Source organism: Pocillopora verrucosa, chromosome 10 (genome assembly GCF_036669915.1).
Source record: "Pocillopora verrucosa isolate sample1 chromosome 10, ASM3666991v2, whole genome shotgun sequence".
Lineage (NCBI taxonomy): Eukaryota > Metazoa > Cnidaria > Anthozoa > Scleractinia > Pocilloporidae > Pocillopora > Pocillopora verrucosa.
This window is the reverse complement of record NC_089321.1, coordinates 3,820,105-3,844,487: the sequence shown is the minus strand read 5'-3', so window position 1 is coordinate 3,844,487 and position 24,383 is coordinate 3,820,105. Positions and strand designations below refer to the sequence as shown.

Here is a 24,383-nt window from a genome sequence, read left to right as displayed (position 1 = left end):
CAGTTATGGCTTCAGCAACGAAACTGATTTCTGGTGATGAACCATTCCTGAATTTATCAGTCCTGGCATTTGTCCACTTGGAGAACAGAATAAAGGAGGTTAAGTTATCTTCAAGAAAACCCCTTTAACCCTTTAAAACCTAACATCAGTATACATTTTCTCCATACTATCCTTTATACCTTTCCTAAGACGCTGACAAGGAGAACGTCTTACATAATCAAGAACTTCCTCAGTTGGTGATCATATCCTTTTTTCTTGTAACCTGAATGTGTGATTCGGGGATGATGTTGTCAGGAGAAATTAGATACTGGTCACTCTGACTTTCTTTTGCCCTGCAGCTCACAACACTTACCGTAACAGTTCCTCGCTTCACAGCCACTTCGACATTCATCAATGCGCCATTTAGCGTTTCGTAAACTTCCAAGGACCAGAGAGCACAGTTGAGATGGACCCACACGTCTACATTCAGATTCAGCAGCCTGAAAAGGTAAAACTCATTAGTATCATCGTTACCTTTAACTACCACGTCACTCGTCCATAACGTTTCGCTTCGCGTTGTAACCAAAATCGACACATCTGTTCCCATACAGTTGTTTCTTAGCCCCAGTTACTAATCAGGCCAAGGATGGAGGATGGAATGTAAGTCAAAAGCCAGCAGAATATCCTTACCGGGCTGATGCATTGTTATCACCGTCTCCTTTCGCACCGCAAAGAGTGCACCTCCTAAGGTCATCCACTGCATTGGCAGGGGGCTTCAGTGATCCGTTGTGTTTCTCCAGAAGCTACAAAATAACCAGAACCCAGATTGTAAGGGGCGGTTACAGAACGGAGTTCCAAGGCAATGATACCTTTACGTACCTCAGCTGATTCCTCTGGTGTCAACTCTATCCGTTGTTTGTTGTCGCTCTTAGCTTCCTCGCTCTGTTGCCATCTTTTCCACCGCAACCGACGCTGTCGCTTAGAAATCTTCGCCTGCAAACAGAGCAGCCCAGATTATTCTCGCGAAAAGTGGGGCCCAAGATAGAGTCAACCCTGCCCAAAGGACATACTTTGACCACTCCAATATTCCAGGAACAAAATGGTAACATAAATAAGCAACAGCTCAAAATATTTTTGTACACAACTCAACTTACCTCTTCATCTTCGTCTTCATCCTTCCAGCTGGGACTGCGTATTTTTCGTACAGATGTCGGCGGTAATCCATCAGCCACGAGGCTCCCCCGTGTCTCCACATCACTCACTGTCGTTATATTCCCGGCTCCGATACTTGGCTGACCAACTGACGTCACAGTCGCTTCTAAAGGAGGATCTCCAACAATGAGGTCTGGTTTGCATTCCCGAGTGGGCGAGGAACACGCGGATCCGAAATGCGCGAAATATTGTTTTAAGCAAGCTTCCGAACAGAAAATGTCCCCCGTACAGTCGCCAGCTTCGACATTGACTCCATAGATTTTATAGTCTGCAGCATCAGGATGTGTCCTATTCAATTCATTTGTTTCCGTAGTCTTTCCACTCTCTTCTTCCGGTTTTCTTTTTACCCCAATACCAATTATCAAAACGTCACAATGCCTACAATATGGACCCTCGGGTTTTTTGCGCGAGGGCTTTTCCTCGCTGGGTGATAAGCTCAGCTGCGAACACGAAAAGGGCTGTTTTTGGTAAATGTCAGATGACGTATGACTCCTTGGAGCTATAGAATTACTTAAACTATCTCCACCTGGAGTTGTCAATGAGTTGGTCGCCATAAACCCTTTGGTAGCAAAGCCTTTTCCTGCAGGCTCAATAACAATGTCCGAGTGCCCGGGTGGAGAACAACCTATCAATTCTGCTACAGATGCTACAGTTTCTGTGACTCTTTGCTCAGATGTAGGCGACAGAGTTAGTGTCACATTTATACTATCCAAATCGTCAGTATCATTCCCAAGCCTTGACGAGTGGTGCGCTTCTAATTTACACGTAGTTTGCACAAAACTGCCTTCCGGAAAATTGCCACAAGATTGACCGCATGAAGCTCGGTTATCAAGATAGTGCTCCACCTGCTCGCGTTTGATTGCCACTGCCGGGAATGTTGGAGAGTCGGTGCTGTCACGATGCACCAGTGCTGAAAACTGAGGGGTCTGAACTCTGTTGACCGCGTCTGACTCTGGAGATGAAGACGCTATGTATTGAACTGGTTCAGGTGAGGTCGAGGAAGAACTACTGTGAGACTCTTTACCATTGGCTTCTGCGTGCTCTCCGGGGAGATGTCCTCCAGATGATATTATTTCAACTAATCGATCGCTAACGGTTGCTGCTGAATCTGAGAGCGGCGGAGTGGGCATCGACGGAGGAACACTGACGCCACCTTTACTAGTTTCTAAGGCGCCCGTATACCGAGCTCGTTTGGCTTGATGTTCACTATCACGGCTGCTTGCTGATGGTTTGCTTAAATGAGGCAATTCGGCTCCATCGCGTTCTTCGGGCGAAGCATCTCCATTAACAAGAGGTTTTCCACTAGAATCTGTCCGGTGTTGATGAATTCCTGGTGATGGCGGAAGAGATGAGGGTGGGGTGGGTGGATGTCCCACCACAATGTCCATGTCAGATGATGGAAACTGTGCATAATAATCCACCATGCCATCCACTTTAGCAGATCCAAAATTTCCTTTCAGGAGACACTGCCCATTAAAAGCCCTGCTACCATATGGATGTGTTAAAGCATGGGTCAAAAGCAACTTCGGTTCACAAAGGGAAAGTGGTGTGGCTGGTTTGAGATCCCTGTGTGCGTTATTAGGAGTGGAAATCTTCAAGGAGTTGGTAGCATTGTTCTCGATGTCCGTTTTCTGTTTGTTGCGGCTGTTTGCATTGATGTATATCCTCTGCCTCTTCCTCTGCTCTCTTATCATCTGTTTCTGGATACGAAGTTCTTTCTGGAGCTCACGTTTCTTCTTTTGTTGTTCCTCGTACTCACGTTTCTTCCGCTCATATTCTTGCCTACGCAGCTCCTGAAGCTTTTTCTTCATGGGGTCTTCTTCCTTCGGCTGTGGTCTCCTCTTTACCGGGCCCTCTCCGCTGGAGTGCGAATTCTTTGACCGACTCGACGGCTTAGGTGTTTTTGCAGGTTTCTCACCATTCGCTGGACGAGCAGGGTTTGATGGAATATGTCCCTGTTGTTGGTTACTCTGATAATGGTCGAGAGCTTGGGGTATCTGTCCTACTGTTCCATGCAGAGCCTCAGGGCCAATAGCACTCGCTACATTTGCTATTTGTTGGGGTAACGGTTCTAGGCTGTCCACGGGGGCAGCGCAGTTAATTTGCTCTGCCACAGGTCTATGCTCACCGCCTGAAACTAAAGGTATCTCACCATTACTAGTGACGACAGGTGCCACATCATTTACTAAGGGAACAGCATGAGTAGTCTCGACTGGAGATGCGACACTTTCGATGGTCTCGCAAGTGGATGGAATTAATTCAGGGACAGCTGTCTCAATTCTTTGATTGGTTAACGAATCATCGTATTTATTAACATCAGCAACACGCGAGACACCCGCTTGTTCGCTTGGTGTCGGATTTTGTTCTGTTTCCCGTGGTTGGGTGTCTTGGACAGCACTGGTTGTTTCGCGCAACATATCGTGCCTAGGTTCTTCAACAACCTTTTCTTGATCGGCTGCTGGATGAGCATTACTTGAGATACGATCTAACTTTTCGTCTCCATTCGTGTTTGTAACATTACAGGCAGTTAGTTTACTTGAATCTGAAGGAGTCAGCCCTACTTCTTCTGCCTCATGTTCTTTTCCTGCCGCACGTTTCCCCAAATCCGTAATTTTGTTGCCTCCAACCGCTGGTTCACTGGAAGCAGATTCAGCGAAAAATGTCTGACGTTCCTTTCGTCTTTCCGTTTCCTCAAGCAGAGGTGAAATAAGGCTCTCTTCGTGACACTCCAGAGACGCTACAGAATTCGCCTGAGAACCATTGTCCACAGCTTTAATTGGAGATAACAAACACTGCTCAAACTGAGTTTCTTCTTCCATGAAGTCTCTTTCGTAGATCCTGTCCATTTCCGGATCATAGACATCGTCATCCAAAGGCAAATGGATCCGTTCCAATTCACTCTGCTTTTCCAGTTCCTTACAGGCTTCCTCCTCGGTTGCCATGTCTGCAACCATTGACTCAAGTTTTTGTAATGCTTCAAGTCCAGTCCCATTGCATGGTTGTTTATTCTTATCAGCAGACTCACTAGAATCGTTTCGTGCGGAAGCTGGAGTTTCGCTGTCTGTAGTATTCATCTTCTCGTTCAACATATTGGCATCACTTTCTTCGTTCCTTGCAGATGGCGCATTACAACTATTGCTCTCGCTGCTGGCTGAAAGAGAGTTCATTTCGATACATTGCCCTGTAAATACTTCCTCTGTAGGTTGTTCTTTCACCTCCTGCACTGCAGGACCTTGGTCTTCATCTTTACCATCAGGACCTTCATCTGCATCAGCATCAGTGGGGCCAGTATATCCGGCACTTTGTTGAGCGTCGGGCGTTTGAGGAACAGATCCTTCGGATTCCAGCATTTCCTGCTTTATAACTTGCGCTTGCTGAGATAGAGTGAGGCCCAAGCCCTGGGGATTTTGCTCTGATGAAGAAGAATTAGTCTGTTGCTGTTGTTGGAGATCCACCTCTGGGAGAACATCAACTTCTGCTGTCTTCTTGCTGCGAGGTTTTCCGGGCTTTCTGGTGCCAGGTGTTTTCTTTGCTCCCCCTCTGCCCCTGCCTTTGCTTTGTAGCCCCTGAAACTGATCACTGAAGGGGTTGTTTGCTTCAGCAACGTAACGAACTTCTAGTTGCCTTTGATGGATTGGGTGTTTACCAAATTGCTGAAGATAATGCTCAGGCGTTGGGAACCTCTGTGAAAAAGAATTTTGATCTGTAGTATGGGGATATCCTGGAGGAACCTGAGCACTGGAGGATAGGGGCATCTGAGGTCCTGGTGTACCAGGTGGGAAAGCAACTTGCGAATCAGGTCCTGGTCGTGGCCCTTGCGAAAGCTCTGGTGTGTGTGGCAAAGATCGCATTGGATGGGCACCATCAATGGATGGCTGTGCTAACATTCCTGGGTGTTCAAGTATGTTTTGCTGAAGAGGCACTTGAGGCTGTTGCCCAGGTTGTTGTAACGGCATTGTAGGTTGTACACCTTGCTGTTGACCCTGTTCAACAAAAACTCCTGGATTCTGCTGCATCAACCGATGCCGCTGTTCCATCTGTTGGTATATTTGTTGCTGGAGCACTTGCTGTTGACGTTCAAGATCTGGATCATTGGCTTGCGGTTCTGACTTCTTAGATTTCCTCTGTCGTGGTTTCGACTGTTTTCCCTTTGGTGGCTGCCAATCAATGGCAGGGCTTTGCTGTCCAATCGGGGATGGCTGAGGTGTGTCCCTACTTTTGGACCTCGACCTCGACCTCGACCTTGGTTTCTGTTCGGGTCCCTGGAAAAAAAGAAAAAAAATTTTAAAAAAATAATAATAAATAAATAAATAAATATATATATATATATATATATATATATATGTTGACCACTGATACAACTAAGCTAGAAACAAAACAAAAAGTCTATGATGTTTCATCAGTCTTGCCATGAAATGTGATGGGAAGTTAATTTTTATTTTAAGCATACAGCTCGTACCTTTTCAATAACAGGCACCCCAGGCTGTAAAGGGCCCTGAACACCCATGACAACAGGCCTCACCGGAAACACTCCCACTTGTGTTGGCACCGGAGGTCCTTGTGGGACTCCTGCAGGCCATTGGGGAGCTATGAGTGGTTGCTGCTGAACCTGCTGTGGCTGTTGTTGAATTGCAAGCTGTTGATGTACTGTTCCCCCCAGCTGCAGCTGCTGTTGTATAAGTTGCATTTGTTGCCAGTATTGTAACATGCGTTGTTGGAGAGCTTGTCCTTGCGATTGGACAGTCATTATCTGACCTGCTAGTACAGGGTCTTGCCCTCCAGCCTGGTGCTGTTGTTGTTGCAACTGTTGGTACCGCTGCACAAGAACTTGTCTTTGCTGTTGCATTTGCAGAAACTCCTGCTGTGATACCAAATACTGCTGCTGCAGCAGCAACTGAGGATGAGGAGGTGGTACCGAATTTACTTGGCTGGTTACATTGTGTGGCTGAATAGGCGCTGGGTTGGTTTCAAGCAAGGGTTCAGGTTTACATTGGGGTTTCCCTTCTTGATGGGACACTTCTTTCATGTTTGCAGCTCCCTCCAATTTGCTGGAGTCAAGAGTTTGAGCAACTGCCACCTGCTCCCCTTGTGTTTCAATGCAAGCTTCTTTTTGTTCTCCAGAGCATCCCTCTGATTCATTTCCACCTTCACACTTATTTTCGTTCCCTGCATCAAAGCATATTTTATCTGAAGGGCTATCAAAATTTACATTGGCTGAGGCAAGGTCCTTTTCGACATGGTAGTCTTCACTGGCCTTCTTTTCCCCACAGGTAACACTAGGTAGCTCTTCCCTCTGAATGGCTGTGGTGTCATAATCGTCAGACCTTCCCGGTATGTGTGCACTAATATCTTCAGAGTTTAGGCTGCTAGTCTTCTCTTCATAGCTGTTTGTGACTCTTGTACCATTAACCTCTCTACTTTCCTGTTCGCTCTTACTGTCTCTACTACAATGGTCTTTCTCGTAATTAGTGTTCTCTAGCTTCTCGCCTTCCACAGACTCAGGAGATGTCTCAGCAGTAATACCAGCAACCTGGTTTGTTCCCCTTGCACTACTATCTTTTCCTTTGGTCACTTGCTTTTCATTTTCGGTTCCAGAGCCCTCAGATTTATCAGGGAGTTTTTCAGTTTCAGAGTTGGTATGACTTGACAACACAGTTGTGCCATTAAGCTTATCATCATCCACACTCCCACTGACTTCACCACTACTTTCCCCTGCATTAGCCTTTCCTGCAGCAGGACTCGCTCGAGGGGAGCTCCTATGAGAAGTTTCCTTTTTCTGCTGCTGCATCAACATTTGTTGCTGCAACTGCATCTTGTAAAGTTGCTGCTGTTGACCAATGAACTGTCCATCAAGTCCCCCGTATGGCATAATGGGCTTTAAACTTGGTTGGACCATAGAAGTTGGCTGTCTCAAGCCAAATCTCTGATGAGGAACTTCAATGAAAGGGCCTACAGCATGAGCACTTCCAACAGGGATCCCTTGTTGCTGTTGGAGCTCCTGCAAAACCTTATCATATTGAACAGATTGCTGGCCTATGTCTTGCCGCTGCGTCATTCTCCTTTGATATTCAGCGAGCAATTGCTGTTGAGTCATGTCTGGCATTTGGGGACGTATCTGTTGAGCAAACTGTTGCAACATTTGAGGGTTGGATGAATCCATTGTAAGTACACCTGGTGGAACAACTCCTTGACCACCTCCAGCAGCAAGTTGCTGTTGAATCCAAGCTTGGTGCATCAGTTGAGCTTGCATCTGCATCTGTTGCTGTTTTTGTGCTTGGCGCTGGCGATAGAGAAAACGAAGCCTTTCTTGATGTTCCTCTTCTGTGTCAATTTCAGGCAGATCTTTGGTGTTGATAGCTGTATTGAACCGTGCCCTTGCAAATCCTGGTTGGATAGCTGCATTCTGTTGCTGCTGTTGTTGTTGCTGCTGCTGTTGTTGCTGCTGCTGATGCTGCTGATGTTGAAACGCCTGTTGCTGCTGAAGCATCTGAAAAAACTGCTGCTGTTGGGCTCTTATGAGTTGGTCTCGTTGTTGTCGCTGAACCATGTCCTGCTGTTGTTGTGGCTGTTGCAGTTGACTATCCTGAGGTTGATTTGAAATGGGTTGGTTGGTAGGATGATTGGGTGGCACTTGGATAGGGATCTGAGGTGGAGGTTGAAATGGTGTCTGAGGCATTGCCACGTGTGTCGTTGTAGTACCATGTACCTGGTGAGGTTGAGGCGGTTGTGGGAATGTGACCATTGGTTGTGTCTGTACTTGAGAAGGTAACTGGCCCTGATGTAGCCATCCAGCACCCAGTTCGTATGGCTGTTGTGGAATAGTAGGTGGTTGCTGGGATGATGGCAATGGGGGTGGAGGTGGTGCCACCGGAGGTGCTGGAGCTGAGGAAGGAACTACAGATTGGGAAGGATGAAGGTCATGAGCAGCAGCCACCTGAGCTCGAACTTGTGACAGTTCCTCTTGCCAATGCATGACAGGAATTTGTTGTGGAGGTTGTTGCAATTCCATAGCTTGCTGCTGATGTTGCTCTGTGGGTTTCAATGCCACTTGCTGTGGCACTGAAAAGGGAACTGCCTGCAAGGAGTCAGTTACAGCTGGTTGGTGCACTATTTTTCCACTATCAGAACTCAATTGTTGACTTGGCATTGGTGCTTGAGATGAAGGCATTGCAGGCACATGAGCATGGGACCACTGTTGTCTCTCACTGTTAAAAATGACTTGCTCATTGTTACCAAAGTTATTCTGAGAATTCTGTTCCTGCCGGACCCCTTCTTGTAAAGGTCTTGTGTTTTGTTCAAGTAACAAGACTCTGCCTTGTGCATTTTCTATCCCCGATTGATCTTGTATTGTCTCAGGTTGCAAGTTGTCACAACTCCATATATTATGCTTAGAACCTTCATGTGCCTGTGAAACTTGAGTTAAACTCAGTGAGCCATTACTTTGTTTCTGGTCTTGAAGTTGACTGCAGCTCTGTGACTGTTCCCACATTGATTCCTCAGCAGGGTGCACTGTCTCGTTCCCATGTTCCTTCTCCCAAAGCGAAGGTCTCTGGAACTGGTGGTTAGCACCTGCCTGTGCAGAATGGATGTCACCAGCATTTGGGTTCGGGGGATGATGACTAGGATTCATGACACTTCCATCACTCTGCTTGTCTTCCAACAATCCATTGCCTTGTGTATCGTAAGGAGTCAAAAAGTCAAGAGACGGTTCATGTTGATATTGACTAGTAGATGCCAGGGCGTTTGCATTAGCTCTGGGTGCTGACGAAAACGAAGGGCCAGCAGGTAATACTTGTTCTTCTAGTCTACTTTCAGCTCCATCAGGGGGTGCCACGCTATTTTGAAAATTTGGCGAGTCGTGTGAGCCACTTCCAGATTTGTCAGAGGCCTTAGAAGCCTGCGCAGAAGCCCGTCTTCCACCTTTAGATAAACGCTTTTTCTTCTGTTCATCGGGTACTTTAGTTCCTTTTGCTTGCTGTTGTTTTTTGAGTTCCTGTCGAAGCAAGACATTTTCCTGCTGCTGTTGCTGTTGTTGACGCTGTTGCTCCAAAGCTCTTCTCTGCTGGAGGATTTTCCACTGCCGCTCTTGCTCCTGTTGAATGCGTAGTCTCTGCTTTCTTAATTCTTTCTCTCTCTCTTTTTCCTCTTTACTTTTTTTCCCTTTGTTACTCGTAGTTTTGCCTGCTGACTGATGACCTGCCATAGTTGCTGGAATCACAGGTCCAATTGGCGGGTGACCCATCACTTGGCTGAACGTGGGTGTGGTGGGTGTGGTCGGGGTCAAGGGGCCAGGAGTGCCAGGAGTCACAGGTGTAATCGACCTTGCAGGTGTGCTTGGTGTTAGGGGAACTGGCATAACACTATTTACTGGAAGCATTGGACTATCTGTGACTGGACAAAGAGTCGTAGACGTTGAACGCTGGTCATGCTGATGTAAGAGAGATTGACCTTGTGAAGATTGAGAGGGCAGCTGTAGAGCCTGTTGTTGTTGCTGTTGGTGCTGCAACATTTGTTGCTGTTGTTGTTCAAGTTGCTGCTGATGCAGTTGTTGCTGTTCTAACTGCTGGTGCTGCATTTGCTGTTGTTGTTCCTGTAACTGCAGCTCCTGCTGCTGTTGTTGTTGTTGCTGTTGCTGCTTTAATTGCAAGGCCTTCTGAGTCTCTAACTTTGCTTTCTCCTCCTTTTTTGCAATCAGCTGCGTAAAAAAGGAAAGAAATATAAAACAAAATTAATTATCTAGTTTATAATCACACTGCAGACAGAGGTGCTCAGCACGACAACTTAGCACCTTTTTTTTTTCAACACTCTTCTTCTCAGCATTTTCATCACATTCACTCCAACTTCTACGTCCAGTTCTTATTTCTGCGTATGTATTCAAAATGGCGTATCTTGAGGGTATTTTCTCAATCTTCTTTTAGAAAAGTTTAAACCCGTACTGGGGTGCACAATATAACGCCCTGATACCATTACACTTAGATATGTTTACCTACCTTTTTCCCCTGATCTTTCAGTCGGACACGGTTATCCCTCGCCTTTAACTGCAAAATAGATTACTTTACATGAGACTCTAAATAAACGACAAGGCCTGCGTCTTTAGTGTGTAGTACGTCTTGTTCGATAAAATAAGGACGCTCTGATCAAAGTTACTACAGTCAAACCTGTGTTAACTCAAGGGGAATAACGCTAAATACAGGTTAGTGTGATGCTAGTGTGTGATATTTGTCCAAACAGTGCAATTCTAAGAAAGATAATTTGCAATAAGTTGACGACATTTCAACTCAAAGAACAAACAGTGACTGCAGGAGATGAACATGGACTAAATTTAACTTGAGAGATAATTCTTAATATCAATACAGGTGAAAGACAACAACAACAACAACAACAACAACAACAAAACAGAACGCGTTATAGAGATGACCGCTTAGCCCTTTCCACCCTAACATCAGTGTGCATATTCTCCATACTGTTCTCTATACATTTCCTTAGCTGCTGACAGGGAGAATTTGTTAAACAATCAAGAGCTTCTTAAGTCGGTGATCATTTCTTTTATTCTTGTTACCTTGATGAGTGATTCAGGTGTGATAATGTAAGGAGAATTTAGATGCTGGTCACTCTTGGGGGCTAAAGAGTTGATACAGGGTTACCACTTTGTATAGTGCCGCTTAATACTGGTTTGACTGTAAACCAAAGTTAGACCAAACAACAATATTGCCAACAACCAGAAGAGATGTCCACCAAAACATCGTCCTAGCGTTTCATGATAAAGAAACTTAACTTACCCTGTAAGGTTCCCTTTGCTCGACTGAAAGTTTTCGCCAAAGTCTTGCTATTGCTCTGTACCTGTTGGGCCAGTCTACAACAAATTGAAAAGAAAGGACTCATGCAATAACCACCACTTTAGAAACAAATTAACGGCCTTACTTGGGAGAGTATCCTACAATATCACAACCGCTGAGTTGATGACGCCTCCAATTACGATAAAATGACGCGCCACACACTATTTGATTAAAGACAACGACTAATTGATTTGATTGTCTGCAGCATCATCTGTTTTAGAATTTTTCTCGGTAAATCATGTTTTGTGTCAAATAGGGTTTCAACTATGTGAAAATCTAAATAACATGTGAAATTAGGTTAGAAGCGAATGAATGAAATGAGAATCCTGCATGAATCAAATATCTTCGAATATAACCATTTTAGAAAAAACACAGTAAGACTAAGCCAAAAACGGATCCACGTCAAAATTTGTATTTCTATCCACACTTCAAACCACACCCAAAGAAACGTGCATTTAGTTCACTCTTTTGGCCTTATTCACTAAGCGTTACTTACCTGGATACTCCTGCTTCAGGTTAATGTGTTCCAAGTTGGCATATAATACTGGCGATATTGTTGCAGTTGCCCCTAGCTTTTCGTCATCTTCCCATTTCTGCTGTTGTTTCATCGGGTCTACCCGTGGGCTGGGAGGTCTGCGTCTTTCCCTTGGTAAATCATCCAGATCAAATTCATTCCCTCTAGGGAATGCACTGTTGTGGTTGAAACCCAGTTGACCCTGTACAACGGAATTAGCGAAGCCATCGATGTGATTCTGAGGGCCCCGTTGATAAGCCGATCCTCCACTCTGAAAGTGTGTTGTGCCAGGATTGTAACCCTGATTGGCAGTGCCTTGGTTGTAAACACTAATTGGATGTTGGCTTGCTTGAAAACCGACACCATGACCTGACACAGAGTTAGCACTCTGTGGTGGAAACTGCTCCTGCACGTTGGCCACGTTGTTGTCCATTTCAGAATCCAGAAAGCTCAGCGGTACAATGTTCATTTCTCTTTCAATATCCATGAAGATGTCTTCCACTTCCTGCCCATCAACGTGAGGTAGGATGTCTCCCGTGTTGCAAAGAATATCAAGGTCGTTTCCCTGAGGGCGAGTCTGAGCTTGATTCCAAGAGGACGCTGCCGTAGGAATATGTGACTGGGGGGTGGGTGCCGAGGAAGGATGTTGAGAAGCTGGTTGTTGAAGTGCTATAAAAACAAAACAAAAACGAATAAAATTAAAAGTAAGATTCAGAACACAGCAAAGTTTGCCGTGAGAGCCAAATCTTCACCATTGGGGAAAACAATACAATCTTTCTTCATGACAAATGATACGAGTTTATGGTCCGCGGCTTAAAAGAAGAATCTTGCTGCACAAGAAGGTAAAACATTTAACCAGCCAAACAGTGAACACTTAAACTTTAATAAAAAGTGGACAGTGTCTGTAGCATACTAAGCTAACCTCTGTTTGTGGAATGCGAATCATTCTGAGTTCCTGCTAAGTCATCTGTCAGCATATCCAGTGAGCTGTACAGAGCGTCTGGATTGGGGACGTCTTCTGTCAGGTGGATGGCATGCGATGGAAATGGGTCTGCATTGGCAGATTGCTGCCAGCTAAGAAAATATACATCACATTCATTTACCACGAGAAGAGTTAAAGTTTATTTCAAGTCATTAATGGTAAAGGAAGGAAAATTATTCATCATCATCATCATTATTATTATTAATCATTATTTTCACTACGTGAGATTCAACTTGATGAAAAAAAGATATCCTAGAATTGAATTGCTTTAAAAAGCGCTCTGAACAGTTTCCGAACCTTTTAACTTTTAACCTTTTGTTTATTGGAAATTTGGCCAACACATTGTATTCACCGGTGGAAGAAGTTGCTCAAACTTACAAGTTAAAAATTAAAGATTCTTACTTGTCATGAGCACTCAATGATCCTCTTGGAAAACCTGTTTGGTGAAGCGGCTGTGTTGAATGACCAGGATGCTGTCTCTCTTCCCCAGGCCCCATCTGAAATGGAACTTGTCCTGGGCCATCAAACGTGGTCTGCTGCCTGTCGGGGGGGATTGAACCTTGTCTCACAGCGAAAGGGTCTTGGTTTGCTCTATCTTCATCCTCAGAAGGGGTTGACGGCGTCTTACCACCATGCTTTGATCGTTTCTCTCTACCAAGTGTGTCTAAAAGGTCTTTGCCAAAGAACGCCTCCTGAGATAAAAACAAAAACAAAATTGAAAAAGGCGTTGAAACATCAACCACAACACATCAAGTAATTTCCAGTTTGCAATCTACAATAAACAAGTTGATTAGAATTGCTTCGGCGATTATAGATATGCGCGCGCTCCGATTGGACGAGGATTGCGTCATATCTCGCTATAACCACCTTGTGCGAGGTGATTATAGCAGGGTCACTAAATTTCAAACTGGCGGCTTCGCGTTTTGTTAATGTTACGCAGGAAGTGATAAACGTGATAGAAGAAAATAGAATTCTGAAGAGCATAAAAGATGCTAAAAAATTAGCGTAACATATGTGAAAGTAAAGCTAAGTTGTTGTTGATGGAATTAAATAAACCTGTTAACCTTTTAACTCCCATGAGTGACCAAGACAGAATTTCTCCTTACAATATCAATACAATATCAACCAGATAAGTGATGAGAATAAAGAAAAAATCAATTTAGGAATAGTTAGTTGATTGGATACAAAATTCTCTGAACTAACATCATAAAAATTGTAAGTAAGGTAAGTAAGTAAAGAGAAGTACAAATTTGACCTGGGAGTTAAAGGGTTAAATTCTACTAGAAACTTGCTGCTGTCTCAATACAAGTAATCTAAACAATTGTAACAGAATTTTCAATTTACAAAACTATTTATAACAGAATTCGAAAGCACCTTAGCAATTATAAAAAAAAACACCTCACAGTGGGCTTTGTAAAGATTGCTGAATAATTTTTTAACGATAATCACTTCACCTTTGGTGAAAAATTTTTAGATACCTCAAAACTGGTAAAACCAATACAGAAAAGGATTTTACCTGTATCCACTTAGGATACGACTCCTGTAGAGCATTCTCATCACAAGCATCAGCCCAACTGGCGTTGCTTCCTTGATTTAGCGTAGGCTCCAACTCAGCGAATGGCGAAGGTTTGCTAACAAAGGATGGACTATTCATTCCACTCTGATAAGTCTGCTGCACATGCCAGCACAAAAAAAAAACCATGGTCAGTTTCTAAGTGACATCATTTCCGTCTACGGCTCTGATAAGTTATTATACACTCTCCAAAAAGTACTTGTAAGTCTCAAACATTCAAAGTCAATTATCTTCTATCCACTTTATAACATAAATTTATATCAATCGCACTTTTCGAATTTTCTCATATCTGTTATGGCCAAACTTTTCACACAGTAAATTCTTCAAACCACTTTAATTTTACTTTTGTTAATGTTGGATTATGATAACGAACACAACTGAAGAGAAAATAAAAAATCACATGGGCCAGTAAGATTTGACCAAAAAAACAACTACCCATAATATATCAATTAGTATGAAAAAGATAAAGAAAGGAATTCCACAAGTCACAAGTCTCAAAACGTGCAATAATTACCTGCGACAACTGATTTCCCAAATGATTCAAGTTGGAAGGCCCTCGTGCAGTTGGAGTAAATGTAGGCCCTTTCTTCTTCATATTTGCTCGAGCACCACGACCAGCAAATCTCCTCCCTCCTGAGCCACGACCACGCAGCACAAATCCACCAACTCCTGGGCGTCCCACATTAGATTGCCTGGGTCTACTGACTCTAGATGAAGCAAGAGGTGACTTGTGTCTAAGGCTCTCCATATCATCCACCATATCCATGCTACCATCTTCCACAACAGCCCTATTGAAAATGGCATCTTTGTCCTGCCAGTGGCCTGCAAAGCTGTTTCGTTTGACTGGACTAGTGGGCATACCAAACTTTTTGGGTTTCAGCTTGCTCTTGACCACTCGCCTCCTACTGCTTGGTGGTAACTTCAGCCTGTTCATATGCCGCACACCAGACTCTGTCAGTTCCACATTGTTCCCAGAAAAGGGTGCTGTCATCTGCACTTTGTTGAAGTGGTTTGATAGTTTCAGTTCTACCAAATTGTTGTTGACCCTCTGACAAGGATGTAAAGGCTTCCCATCTAGTTGAGGTTGTAGATCATCAGTTAGGGACTGAGGTCGATAATGGTGTAGAGCTGTAGCCCTTGGTGATGGGGGACCTGGTGAGAGACATACACCCCAGTTCAAGAAGAACATCTACATGGATATTGAGTGAAAGTTACTTTTCTGATAAAAACCCTCCCTTTTGTTGATCTCAAGTGAAATGGTACAGAGAATGTACGCTGTTTGGTTTCATTACTGAAAGAATATTGACAGCTTTGAAAAGCAAGGCTGCATGAAGAGGATTAATGTTGCAGTGACTTGAACATTTGTCACTGAAAAGGGCTGTTACATCCATTCTGTCAGTCCTTGGGGTTTTTAATCCTTCAAACTCCAAACAGTTCTTTTTCCAAACAAAACATGCAAAAGTCCTCAGTACAAGATATCCATAAAATTTACCACAGGGGAATACACATGTATAAGAATTTAAATCTTGATTTTGAATATAAGGCAACGACTCATCAATACATAGCCACCTTAACAAACATGCCGAAAAATGTATATAAATTTAAAAAAATTAAAGAGAAGTCAATTGATTAAGAAAAGGAAACAAGACACAGTGCACCAGAGAACCAGATGGTGCAAGTGATAGGACAGAATGGATAAGGAACAGGTTTCCGTTAACACCCTCCAAATCAAGACTTGTGCAGTTTGCAAGAAACACAGAGAGAAAAACCAACTTCAGATTGAAGTTAAATGTGCCTTATTTAGGTCACCAAAGAGCTTAATTCTGGCGTCCTAGTGTGCTAAGTACAAGAGTCTGTTGGTACAGGTTTGCTTTTGTAGTAAATGCGTGAGAACAACATCAGGACTGTTTCATGCATTCCCAATAGAAATGATAAATGACACCACATCAAAATATTGGCTGTTCTTGAGATGCTTAAGTGTTCAAAGTTGTCTGATGCTCCAACAAAGTGTCAAGGAAAAACTTAAATGGTTCAAGAGAAACGTTGAATGTTTTCAACTCCTTTTGCAAAGCCTTTGTGATGATTCTCTCCTCTTAGTGCATTGTGGAAGGAATTGTGGAGGGGTGCACAGAAATGAGGTTACTAACCCTGCAGAGTGTTAGATCCAGCAGAAGATAAGAAGGAGAGGAAAGGTTGGGAAGCAGATGAGGTTCTACAAGACATACCACTGACACCGACAAGTGCACGCTTGGTTTTCGGGCGACAATATAAACAATGATATCCATATTCTGCCGCTCTATCCAGTTCTTCTTCACTGACAAGACCATCACATGAACCATGAAGCCACCTGGTGGAAAAGAAGGAAACAATGTTCAACTCTGGTAACTCTGCCACAAATGCAACTTTCTCATGGGCATTCAAGTGAAAACTTAAATCGAACAGCAAATACTGATTAGTTCAGACAAAATAATTGCTTTCCTTATGCAGTTATTTTTCTAAGCTTTGCCTAGCAATTACCTTTTGGCTTGTGATTTACAAACTGACATCACACCAGAAAATCAATAAAAAGTGCCACCTCTTCCCCAAATAAAACACACTAAAAAGGGGGTAACACAACAGGATCACCAAAGGTGCTTCCTACTTGTAATATCAACGGCAAGACCATTTAATTCCTCAGTGTCATGTACCAACAATGATAATTATCTTCATGTACCTGTCACAATGTGCACACTGTATCATAAGGTCATTTGTGTTGTACTTGATTTTGCAGACAGGACAGATTGTTTTACTAGCACAAGGCCCACACTGAGTGTAATTTGACATCCACTGGCAACCAACTCCAGGTGTAGTAGCTGCACAATCGAAACAGGTCACACACCTGACAGAAAAAATAGTTCTGTAAGCTCTTTCAAAGTCAAGATTCTCCTGACCAATTAACATATCTTACTTTGTCAGCTTGTGTTGAGAATTTTTTGTTACACATCCATCAAAGTATTATTCCTGGTTCAAAATGCTCTTAATTCTATCTATTTGTCTACTTTAAAGCATATGACACTGGCAAGAACAAATGAATACCAGTTGGCAACTTGTGAGAGTGAAAAGGTCAACAGACCACAAAACCACAAAATTTCTTCCAGATTTGCCAGTAATTTGTCACAACTTTCTGCATATATTGTTGCAGCTGAAACTGACAAGTATGTTTCAAGTTGCTGAAAATCTACCATGTAGAACACGCATGATGAAAAAAACAACACACATCAATCAAATAGCAATACACACATCTGCACATGGGATTGATATAAAATATTTCCTGCCTTATGATCTTTGTTCATACTCACCATTTACACTTCCATCCACCCTGAGGAACATGACCTAATGGTGGGTCAAGGCAATAAGTGTGATATGAGATATCACAGCTGTCACAGAGTAGAAGACGAGCCTCGTCACTTCCTTTGCCACACCCCTCACAGAGGGTACAATCTAAGCAGCGCCAGCCTTTCGTCAAGATCACTTTGTTGACCTATGCAAGATCAAATGCTCGTCAATGTCTTAGAATGAACTCATCAAGATCTCAAATGTTTCACAAATTCTCCTTGTAAGTAACATAGGAAATGTACAGAGAATAGTAGGGAGAACTTGAAAACTGATCTCCACAGTCCCATACCTTTACACCAACACAGTAGGGGTGGTAAGACTGACCACACTGTGAGCACATTATCAGTTGTCCTTCTGGACCCTTGCCAAAACTTCCACAGCACAAGCACATGTCCTGTTTTGTGGTGAATTCATCATTGGCTGAGAACAGCACAAGAGTAGTGTGCAAGCTCTCTGATTCTTCTTCCTTGCTGGTCTGATCTAATGAATTTGCTGCCTTTGGCTGGGGAAAAAGAGTAAATCAGTTACATGCAATAAAGGCTAACGAAACAATATTAAAGGAATCAAATTTGATCAGGCTTAACTACAGAGCATGAATTGTCTCTCGTTAAGGTCCACTTGAAATAGAGTCAGTGGCAACCCTTGCTTCATTGAAAACCTGTATTTTTAAAGGATAACTGACAAAAGATTTCCCCCACAAAATGATTTTTTTGAGGATTTTTTTTTGGTCTAAATGGAAACAGTAAACCAATTTCAGGAGACACCAGTGATAATTGCTTGTATGAGGAGACTGATAGAAACAAACACTGAAAACTTGAAGTAGCAAGATAGTACTAACTATGACTCTGGAAGTAAAGTTCATGATCTACAACCCTGTGCTCTACACATACCACTTGCACTGTAACACAAAATCCATCTGAATCACAGATTTACAACTTACAACATTCTCTTTGCCAGGGGATGTTTGTGGTGCTGCTTTGTGCTTAAGCTTATTGGGCGGACGACCTGGACCTGGTTTACCATGTTTCGATTTCTTCCTTGCAGGAGTTCCACCTGACTTAGCCTAAACAAGAAAAACAATTACTTGCTTCAAAAAATACCACCCAGAATTTCACCTTGAATCTCCAAGCTGTACTACTGACTGTCCCCTTAGGGGAAACCAAAACCATGCACATGGGATCAAAACATTTTAAGATGTTAATGAAAAAAAATAAATAAATAAAAGCAAGTGTGGATAAGAATAGTACAGATTAAAAAAAAAAGGTATGAATGAAAAAGTTAAAAGATGTTGGCTGTTTCACTAAGTTTTTCAAGTTGCAATGTACAGTAGTTTCTTTCAGTTAACTAAATCTTCATGAAGAAGCAAATAAACGAACCCTGATTTTACTTGACAACTTCCTCTTTCCTGATAGCTTTGGGGGGTGATAGTTTCTTGGTGAATAGTAGTTGGGCATAGGAGCCTTGGGAACAGTGAGCTGTCTGTCCATTAACTGGTTTGTTACTGAAAGTGACGGCAAGGAACACGGCTCTGTAAGACCAGCTGTGTGTGTCAATAAATCCAACTCATGATCTGGCTTCACAACAACTTCCATTTCCTCGTCCAGTGGTAACTTTTCACTTAGCTGCAACTTCTCAGGCTCAATGTTGTCAAGGTTTGGCATAGGAATGGTCTCTGTGTCATCAAGAACAGGGTCAAAATGACGCAGTGCACTAATATCATCCAGATGAGGACCCAAAAGAAGGTCATCATCTATGTTACAAGGGCTCATGCGACCTGCTGCTATAGTTAGTGTACGCTTGTCTTCTTCTGGTGGACAGTCAAGATTAGCTATGTCCATATGGTTGTGCTGCTCAGTAAATGTTAGGTCTAGTCCATGATTCTTGTCCTAAGACAAAACAAACAGAGCTGTTTAGTTCATGTTACAAGGCCAGCAATTAATCACTCTGATACATTGACAGAATCTATTGTTGAGATCGACAACCCGACCCATAGGTTCTCCTGTCTTCAAGACAGCAGGACTTGAATGGATGAAATTATTAACAAAGTATGATAATTATTTAAAATTGATCTGGATTACTCTTGTCTACTGCCCTATTTTACAACCTAGTGTAATGTGCCTTATAATCTCAGCTTTACAAAAAAACAAACAAACAAACAAAAAAAGAGAGAGAGAGAGAAGAAAGAAGAGCCATCCAGGGAATGAATTATTTATGACAGATATAAAATTTAAGAAAGGCAAAGAAGACAGTCATCTATGTAATTTTTGTTGAGGTCATCCATTTCTCCTTTTTGAAAACAATTTTCATGAAGTAAAAACAGATCTAAGAATGCCACTCACCAACAGCTGTAAGGATCCCTTCTTTGGCTTGCAGTTTGGACAGAAGTATGGAAACTCCTTGGCATTATACTTTTGATATTCTTCCTTATCAATGTTATCACAGCTTGCATGGATCCACTTCTCACAAGAGAGACACTGCACCATGGCAACATCAGTGAACTGTCGGTACGCTCTCCCACACAGAGGACAAAACAGACCTTTGTTACGTTGTTGATAGCAACTATCACACACTGAAAAATTATGGTGCCAGCGAGAAGTAGGCCCACCTCCAGGAGTATTTGAACCACAGTCTTCACATCGACGACAGGCCTATCAGAGAGAAGAAAGAGGAATTGAGAAGCAAATTTCTGAGAAAAAGCTGCATTTAAATCGGTTACACAGGACTTCCTGTGAAAATCCTCCCTGTCCAAACCCTAACACATTGCACTGCCATGTCCCTTAACTCAATTTACTTTGCTAGGTTGCTTTATTGGTTTCCCTTCATACCATATTTTTGAGTATAGACATTCCTTCCTCGGACACACTTGTCAGTGTTGTGTTGACAGGTGCCTTGAGATGGGCTATGTTTCAGTTGCCATGGTTACCTCTTTGGAACTGAGATTGCTACCCTCCTCTCTCACCATTGTCACAGCATCCCTCTTTAGTACTTACTCACAGTTTTAAGGGTTAAAGCAAACTTCAACCACTGCAAATGTCACTTCTGACAAGTTTTCTTTGCTAATTTGTACCACAAACAATTCTCACTTGGCAATAACAATTTACAAGGAAACCTGTTACAAGGAAATGCAACATGGCTCGATTCTTAGTTTGTTACAAGGCCATGCAGAAAATCTCAGTTGCTCACCACACACTTCCAACCAGTTTTGGGTATGGTGCTCATGGGAGGGTCCAGACAATATGTATGATATCCAGTGTCACATAAGTCACAAACCAACATTCTGTTGTCATCACCAGGTTGCCTGCAAATATCATATACAAATAAGCAGCATAAAAAAATCATAGCACGAGACCTCAGATACAATGGGGGATAGAGAAACTGATGGTTTCTTTGATGGTATTACAATAATGAAGAGATAGCAGCAAACAAAAGAACAGAGGCCAAATGAAATTAACAAAGTCACCCTGACCCCTAAGATTGACTAACATGTTATTTCTCCTCACACTATTCACAACCAAATCAAACATTAAGGTCATTAGAAGAATTAATTAAGGTACATGGGGTTAAAATCAAGACTTTTTTTAACAAGAGAAGGTAGCAGGAGTAGGAAAGGAGACAAGAATATCATCCACATCTCATGAAAAATTTACTCCAATCTCCAATTCAAAATGTGCACCCAGTAACATGAAAGAATTGCCATAGAGACTCAAGGCGAGGAGAGGCAAAGAAGCAAGTGACAAGATTTAGAAAATTATCAACGATGGAATGTTGCCAATTTCACAAAAAAATTCTCAGAACTTAGGTCAAAGTTGAAACATGATTAGCAGACAGTGAATTTGTTGTAAAAATTTGGCACATAACATGTTACAAGACACAAACTTCACCATTGAACAAGTAAAGAAAATCAGCCCACCTGCAACCCTGACAGACTTTACAATCTGGACACTGCCAGCCCATTCTTATTAGTGGAGTTAAATCGACAGAAGGATCGAGGCACCGGCCATGATAATGGCGACCACAACTTGTGCAGAATATCTGTTCTGAAAAATCCTTGGCATCCCCACAGAGGACACATTCAGCTTCACCCCCAGCTGCAAAACAAAACAAATCAAATAAAAATGAAGACAACTGTTACAGAGTTTCATCATGACCACTAAATAAAGCTGATTTATTACAATTCTTTACAGGGAAAAAGAATCCACTAAAATTTGCCTTACTCCCAAAGGGTTGCTCTGTGGTTCAGTCACTGGTAACACCCAACCAGTACCCAAGAGACACCGATCTCAACCCCATCAACACCCAAGTTTTCTCAGGCTTCTCTTTCTGAAATTCCTTCGACTGCAGTTAACTTGTGAGAATCCTTTTGCAATTTAATCCTAATCAAATTTCTCCAGACTTTCTTGAGTAAATTTGTCTAGATTGTCTTTTACAACCTATATTAAATAGGCCTGATCCTTGTTTTATTCAAAATACTGTGGAAAACAATCATTAAATAACTCCATCGACCTGCAATTGATATCAACTTTGTTGGCCACAAATATAATTCCAGACATTGTTTGATAAACTCTTTTGGCTTTTGCTTAGTTATTTTTCCATGGGTGAATGGGTGAATGGGCAAATAGCATTGTAGTCACATTAAATATACAAGGGTTCTACACATACTTACATTGCAAAATGCTGTTGGCATAATGTACACAAGAACATCCACACCCACGCAATTTTTTGCTACCTTATTTCTCCTTTTATTCATGGAATTATCTGCCTGTTAGGTTAAAATTCACTTACCAAGATGTCCTGCATCTCCCAAATGATCTGGGCATAACATGGTCATAGATTTAATGTCCTGTTTGAGAAAAAAAAATTTTTCTTATGAGAAAGACAAGAACATAAAAGGGAGGCACAGCAGGTTTCTATTTACATAAAAGTGAAAACATCCCAAAATGGATATCAGTAAAGACTTGAACCTGATCAACATGGAAATTCTCCTTCTACAGCTATGTCTGTTTGTTCCAATCAAAAACAGGGAAAGTATGATGATAAAGAGAACAGCATTACTTGTGCTTTGATCATATGGTGATAGTAATTCTTAGATGAAGAAATTTTGTTGGAAGCCATGATGCCAGAGAGTTGCCTTTAGTTTGTCACCTTCCCAAAAAAGAGTCAGGGGCTTTTAACTCTCATAGTACTGATAAAATAACATTCACTCACTCAGTGGTGATGGCTAAAAGAGAATTATGAATTTCTGAGAAAAGTGTCAGCAGTTGTTGCTAAGTGGTTGAGTACTTTAGTTAGACAAACCTGAAAAGAACCACTACTTGCTGCACAGGGATAGTGATAGGTCTTTCCACAGCGTGGGATTTGACAAACAACACTTGCACCAAACCGATTGCAATGATTACATCGCTGAAAAAGTAAAATCATAAAAAGCAAATTAAAAATAATCACTGAACAGACTCCAAAACATAGTTCTAAGGGAAAAAATGTCCTTGGAAATACCCTATTAATCTCTGGCAAAAGTTAAAGATTTGTACAAATCAAAAACCTGTTGACAAAGAAGAAAAACAATGTTGAACTTTGTGTTAATGAACAGCTATGGGTGGTTTTAGGAGACTTTTTTTGAAGAGAACTGGAAAAAATGTCAATGACATACCTCAGACATAGCTTTAACAACTGCCTTGTCAACATTGATTAAATCATAGGAATCTGTCTGGCTGACTCCCTCAGACCAAGCTGCACAGCAGTGATGAGCCCAGGTGTAACCATCTTCTTCAAAAACATCACTTAGCTCCTTCTCCTTTACTGTCCCATATGTGGTCTTGTCAATTGTAGTGTCATTGTTACCAGTTCTTAATGGCAAACCTACAACCACAATTCCCTTCCGCCTTCCACGTCCAGGTGGTCTGCCAGGCCCGCGGCGAGTTACTACAGGTGGAGGTTCCGGGTGATCTTCAGCAAATTGTCCCGTGTCGCAAGGATCTACATAAAACCGGTCTCTGAAAGGATCACAGCCACTGTTCTGTCTGTGTCTGTTTTGGAGCTTTTTGACTGGGTTGAATCCTGGAGTGGGTGCATACCTCTGGAGTTTGCCATGGAACATACGTTTCTCCACACCACAATTGCAGAATGAGCATGTTTTGCTTTTAGCCCTGTTCGAATGAAAATGTTTGACAGAGTTTGGTACAGAAACAAATCTAGCAGCTGGAAGGGAGTAAAGTGTGCTAAGCCTTTTTCCAATCATTCTACAGTGGAGGTTGATCTTAATCTTTCTCTTTTTATAATTAAATCTCTTATTATTTCATGATGGTGGTGATGATTTCTCTGGATAAAAGAGAATAAAATAAAAAAAAAATAAAAAGACTCAAACTTGAATTACTTTTAAAATACACTTGGTCATAACATCACTGACTAAGTTCTGTAAGCTTTACTTTCTGTTGCTCATGGTACAAATTGTTGCTTTAGAAAAATTTACACAGCTTGAGAAAAGAGGCTTCTTTGGAAAACTCGCACCTCAACACAAAACAAGTTTGTATAACTTGTTCAAGTCTTCCAAAACAGAAAAGTTTTAGCATTAAGCTGCACAAACAAACACCATCAGGCTCCCTTCACCCACGCATGTGAACACCCTTGAAAAAAATTGAAACACCTCAGCTTTTGCTGTTTAAAATGTCAGCTGTGTAAATAGTAACAGTTACACACCAACTAAAATTCTCCAAGCACTTTGAATTAGAGTTGGAAAATATCCTGGCAAGTAACAGAACACCTTTTATTGAATGTACATGTAGCTGTTTCTGCAATGAACATAAAAACTTCTTATGTACTGATTGCCATGTTCCATATATGGGTTTTTTGTTACTTATATCCAAACAAGTAAGGTCTTGCAATGAAATATAAACTGTGTGCACATGTATAAGTAAA

General features: G+C 42.1%; 1 protein-coding gene across 3 annotated transcripts in view; it reads right to left on the bottom strand.

The window, feature by feature from the left end:
- The window catches only part of LOC131788412 (histone-lysine N-methyltransferase 2C), a 38,709-nt gene that overhangs the window by 9,185 nt on the left and 5,141 nt on the right, over positions 1 to 24,383 (bottom strand). Inside the window, exons 5-28 of one of the 3 annotated variants that reach the window (XM_066173172.1) lie at positions 23,119 to 23,614; positions 22,767 to 22,871; positions 22,254 to 22,311; positions 21,382 to 21,559; positions 20,655 to 20,769; positions 19,811 to 20,119; positions 18,848 to 19,357; positions 18,412 to 18,534; positions 17,761 to 17,973; positions 17,435 to 17,616; positions 16,810 to 16,974; positions 16,244 to 16,443; positions 14,611 to 15,248; positions 14,040 to 14,195; positions 12,926 to 13,215; positions 12,464 to 12,615; positions 11,524 to 12,210; positions 10,971 to 11,044; positions 10,182 to 10,229; positions 5,651 to 9,886; positions 1,134 to 5,453; positions 859 to 972; positions 670 to 782; positions 353 to 479 (exon numbers count right to left, since the gene is read on the bottom strand). In XM_066173172.1, coding sequence (XP_066029269.1) covers positions 353 to 479; positions 670 to 782; positions 859 to 972; positions 1,134 to 5,453; positions 5,651 to 9,886; positions 10,182 to 10,229; positions 10,971 to 11,044; positions 11,524 to 12,210; positions 12,464 to 12,615; positions 12,926 to 13,215; positions 14,040 to 14,195; positions 14,611 to 15,248; positions 16,244 to 16,443; positions 16,810 to 16,974; positions 17,435 to 17,616; positions 17,761 to 17,973; positions 18,412 to 18,534; positions 18,848 to 19,357; positions 19,811 to 20,119; positions 20,655 to 20,769; positions 21,382 to 21,559; positions 22,254 to 22,311; positions 22,767 to 22,871; positions 23,119 to 23,614 — 13,609 coding nt within the window. The remainder of the gene's footprint in view (positions 1 to 352; positions 480 to 669; positions 783 to 858; positions 973 to 1,133; positions 5,454 to 5,650; positions 9,887 to 10,181; positions 10,230 to 10,970; positions 11,045 to 11,523; positions 12,211 to 12,463; positions 12,616 to 12,925; positions 13,216 to 14,039; positions 14,196 to 14,610; positions 15,249 to 16,243; positions 16,444 to 16,809; positions 16,975 to 17,434; positions 17,617 to 17,760; positions 17,974 to 18,411; positions 18,535 to 18,847; positions 19,358 to 19,810; positions 20,120 to 20,654; positions 20,770 to 21,381; positions 21,560 to 22,253; positions 22,312 to 22,766; positions 22,872 to 23,118; positions 23,615 to 24,383) is intronic. The other 2 variants (XM_066173173.1, XM_066173174.1) reach the window with 2 other exon arrangements.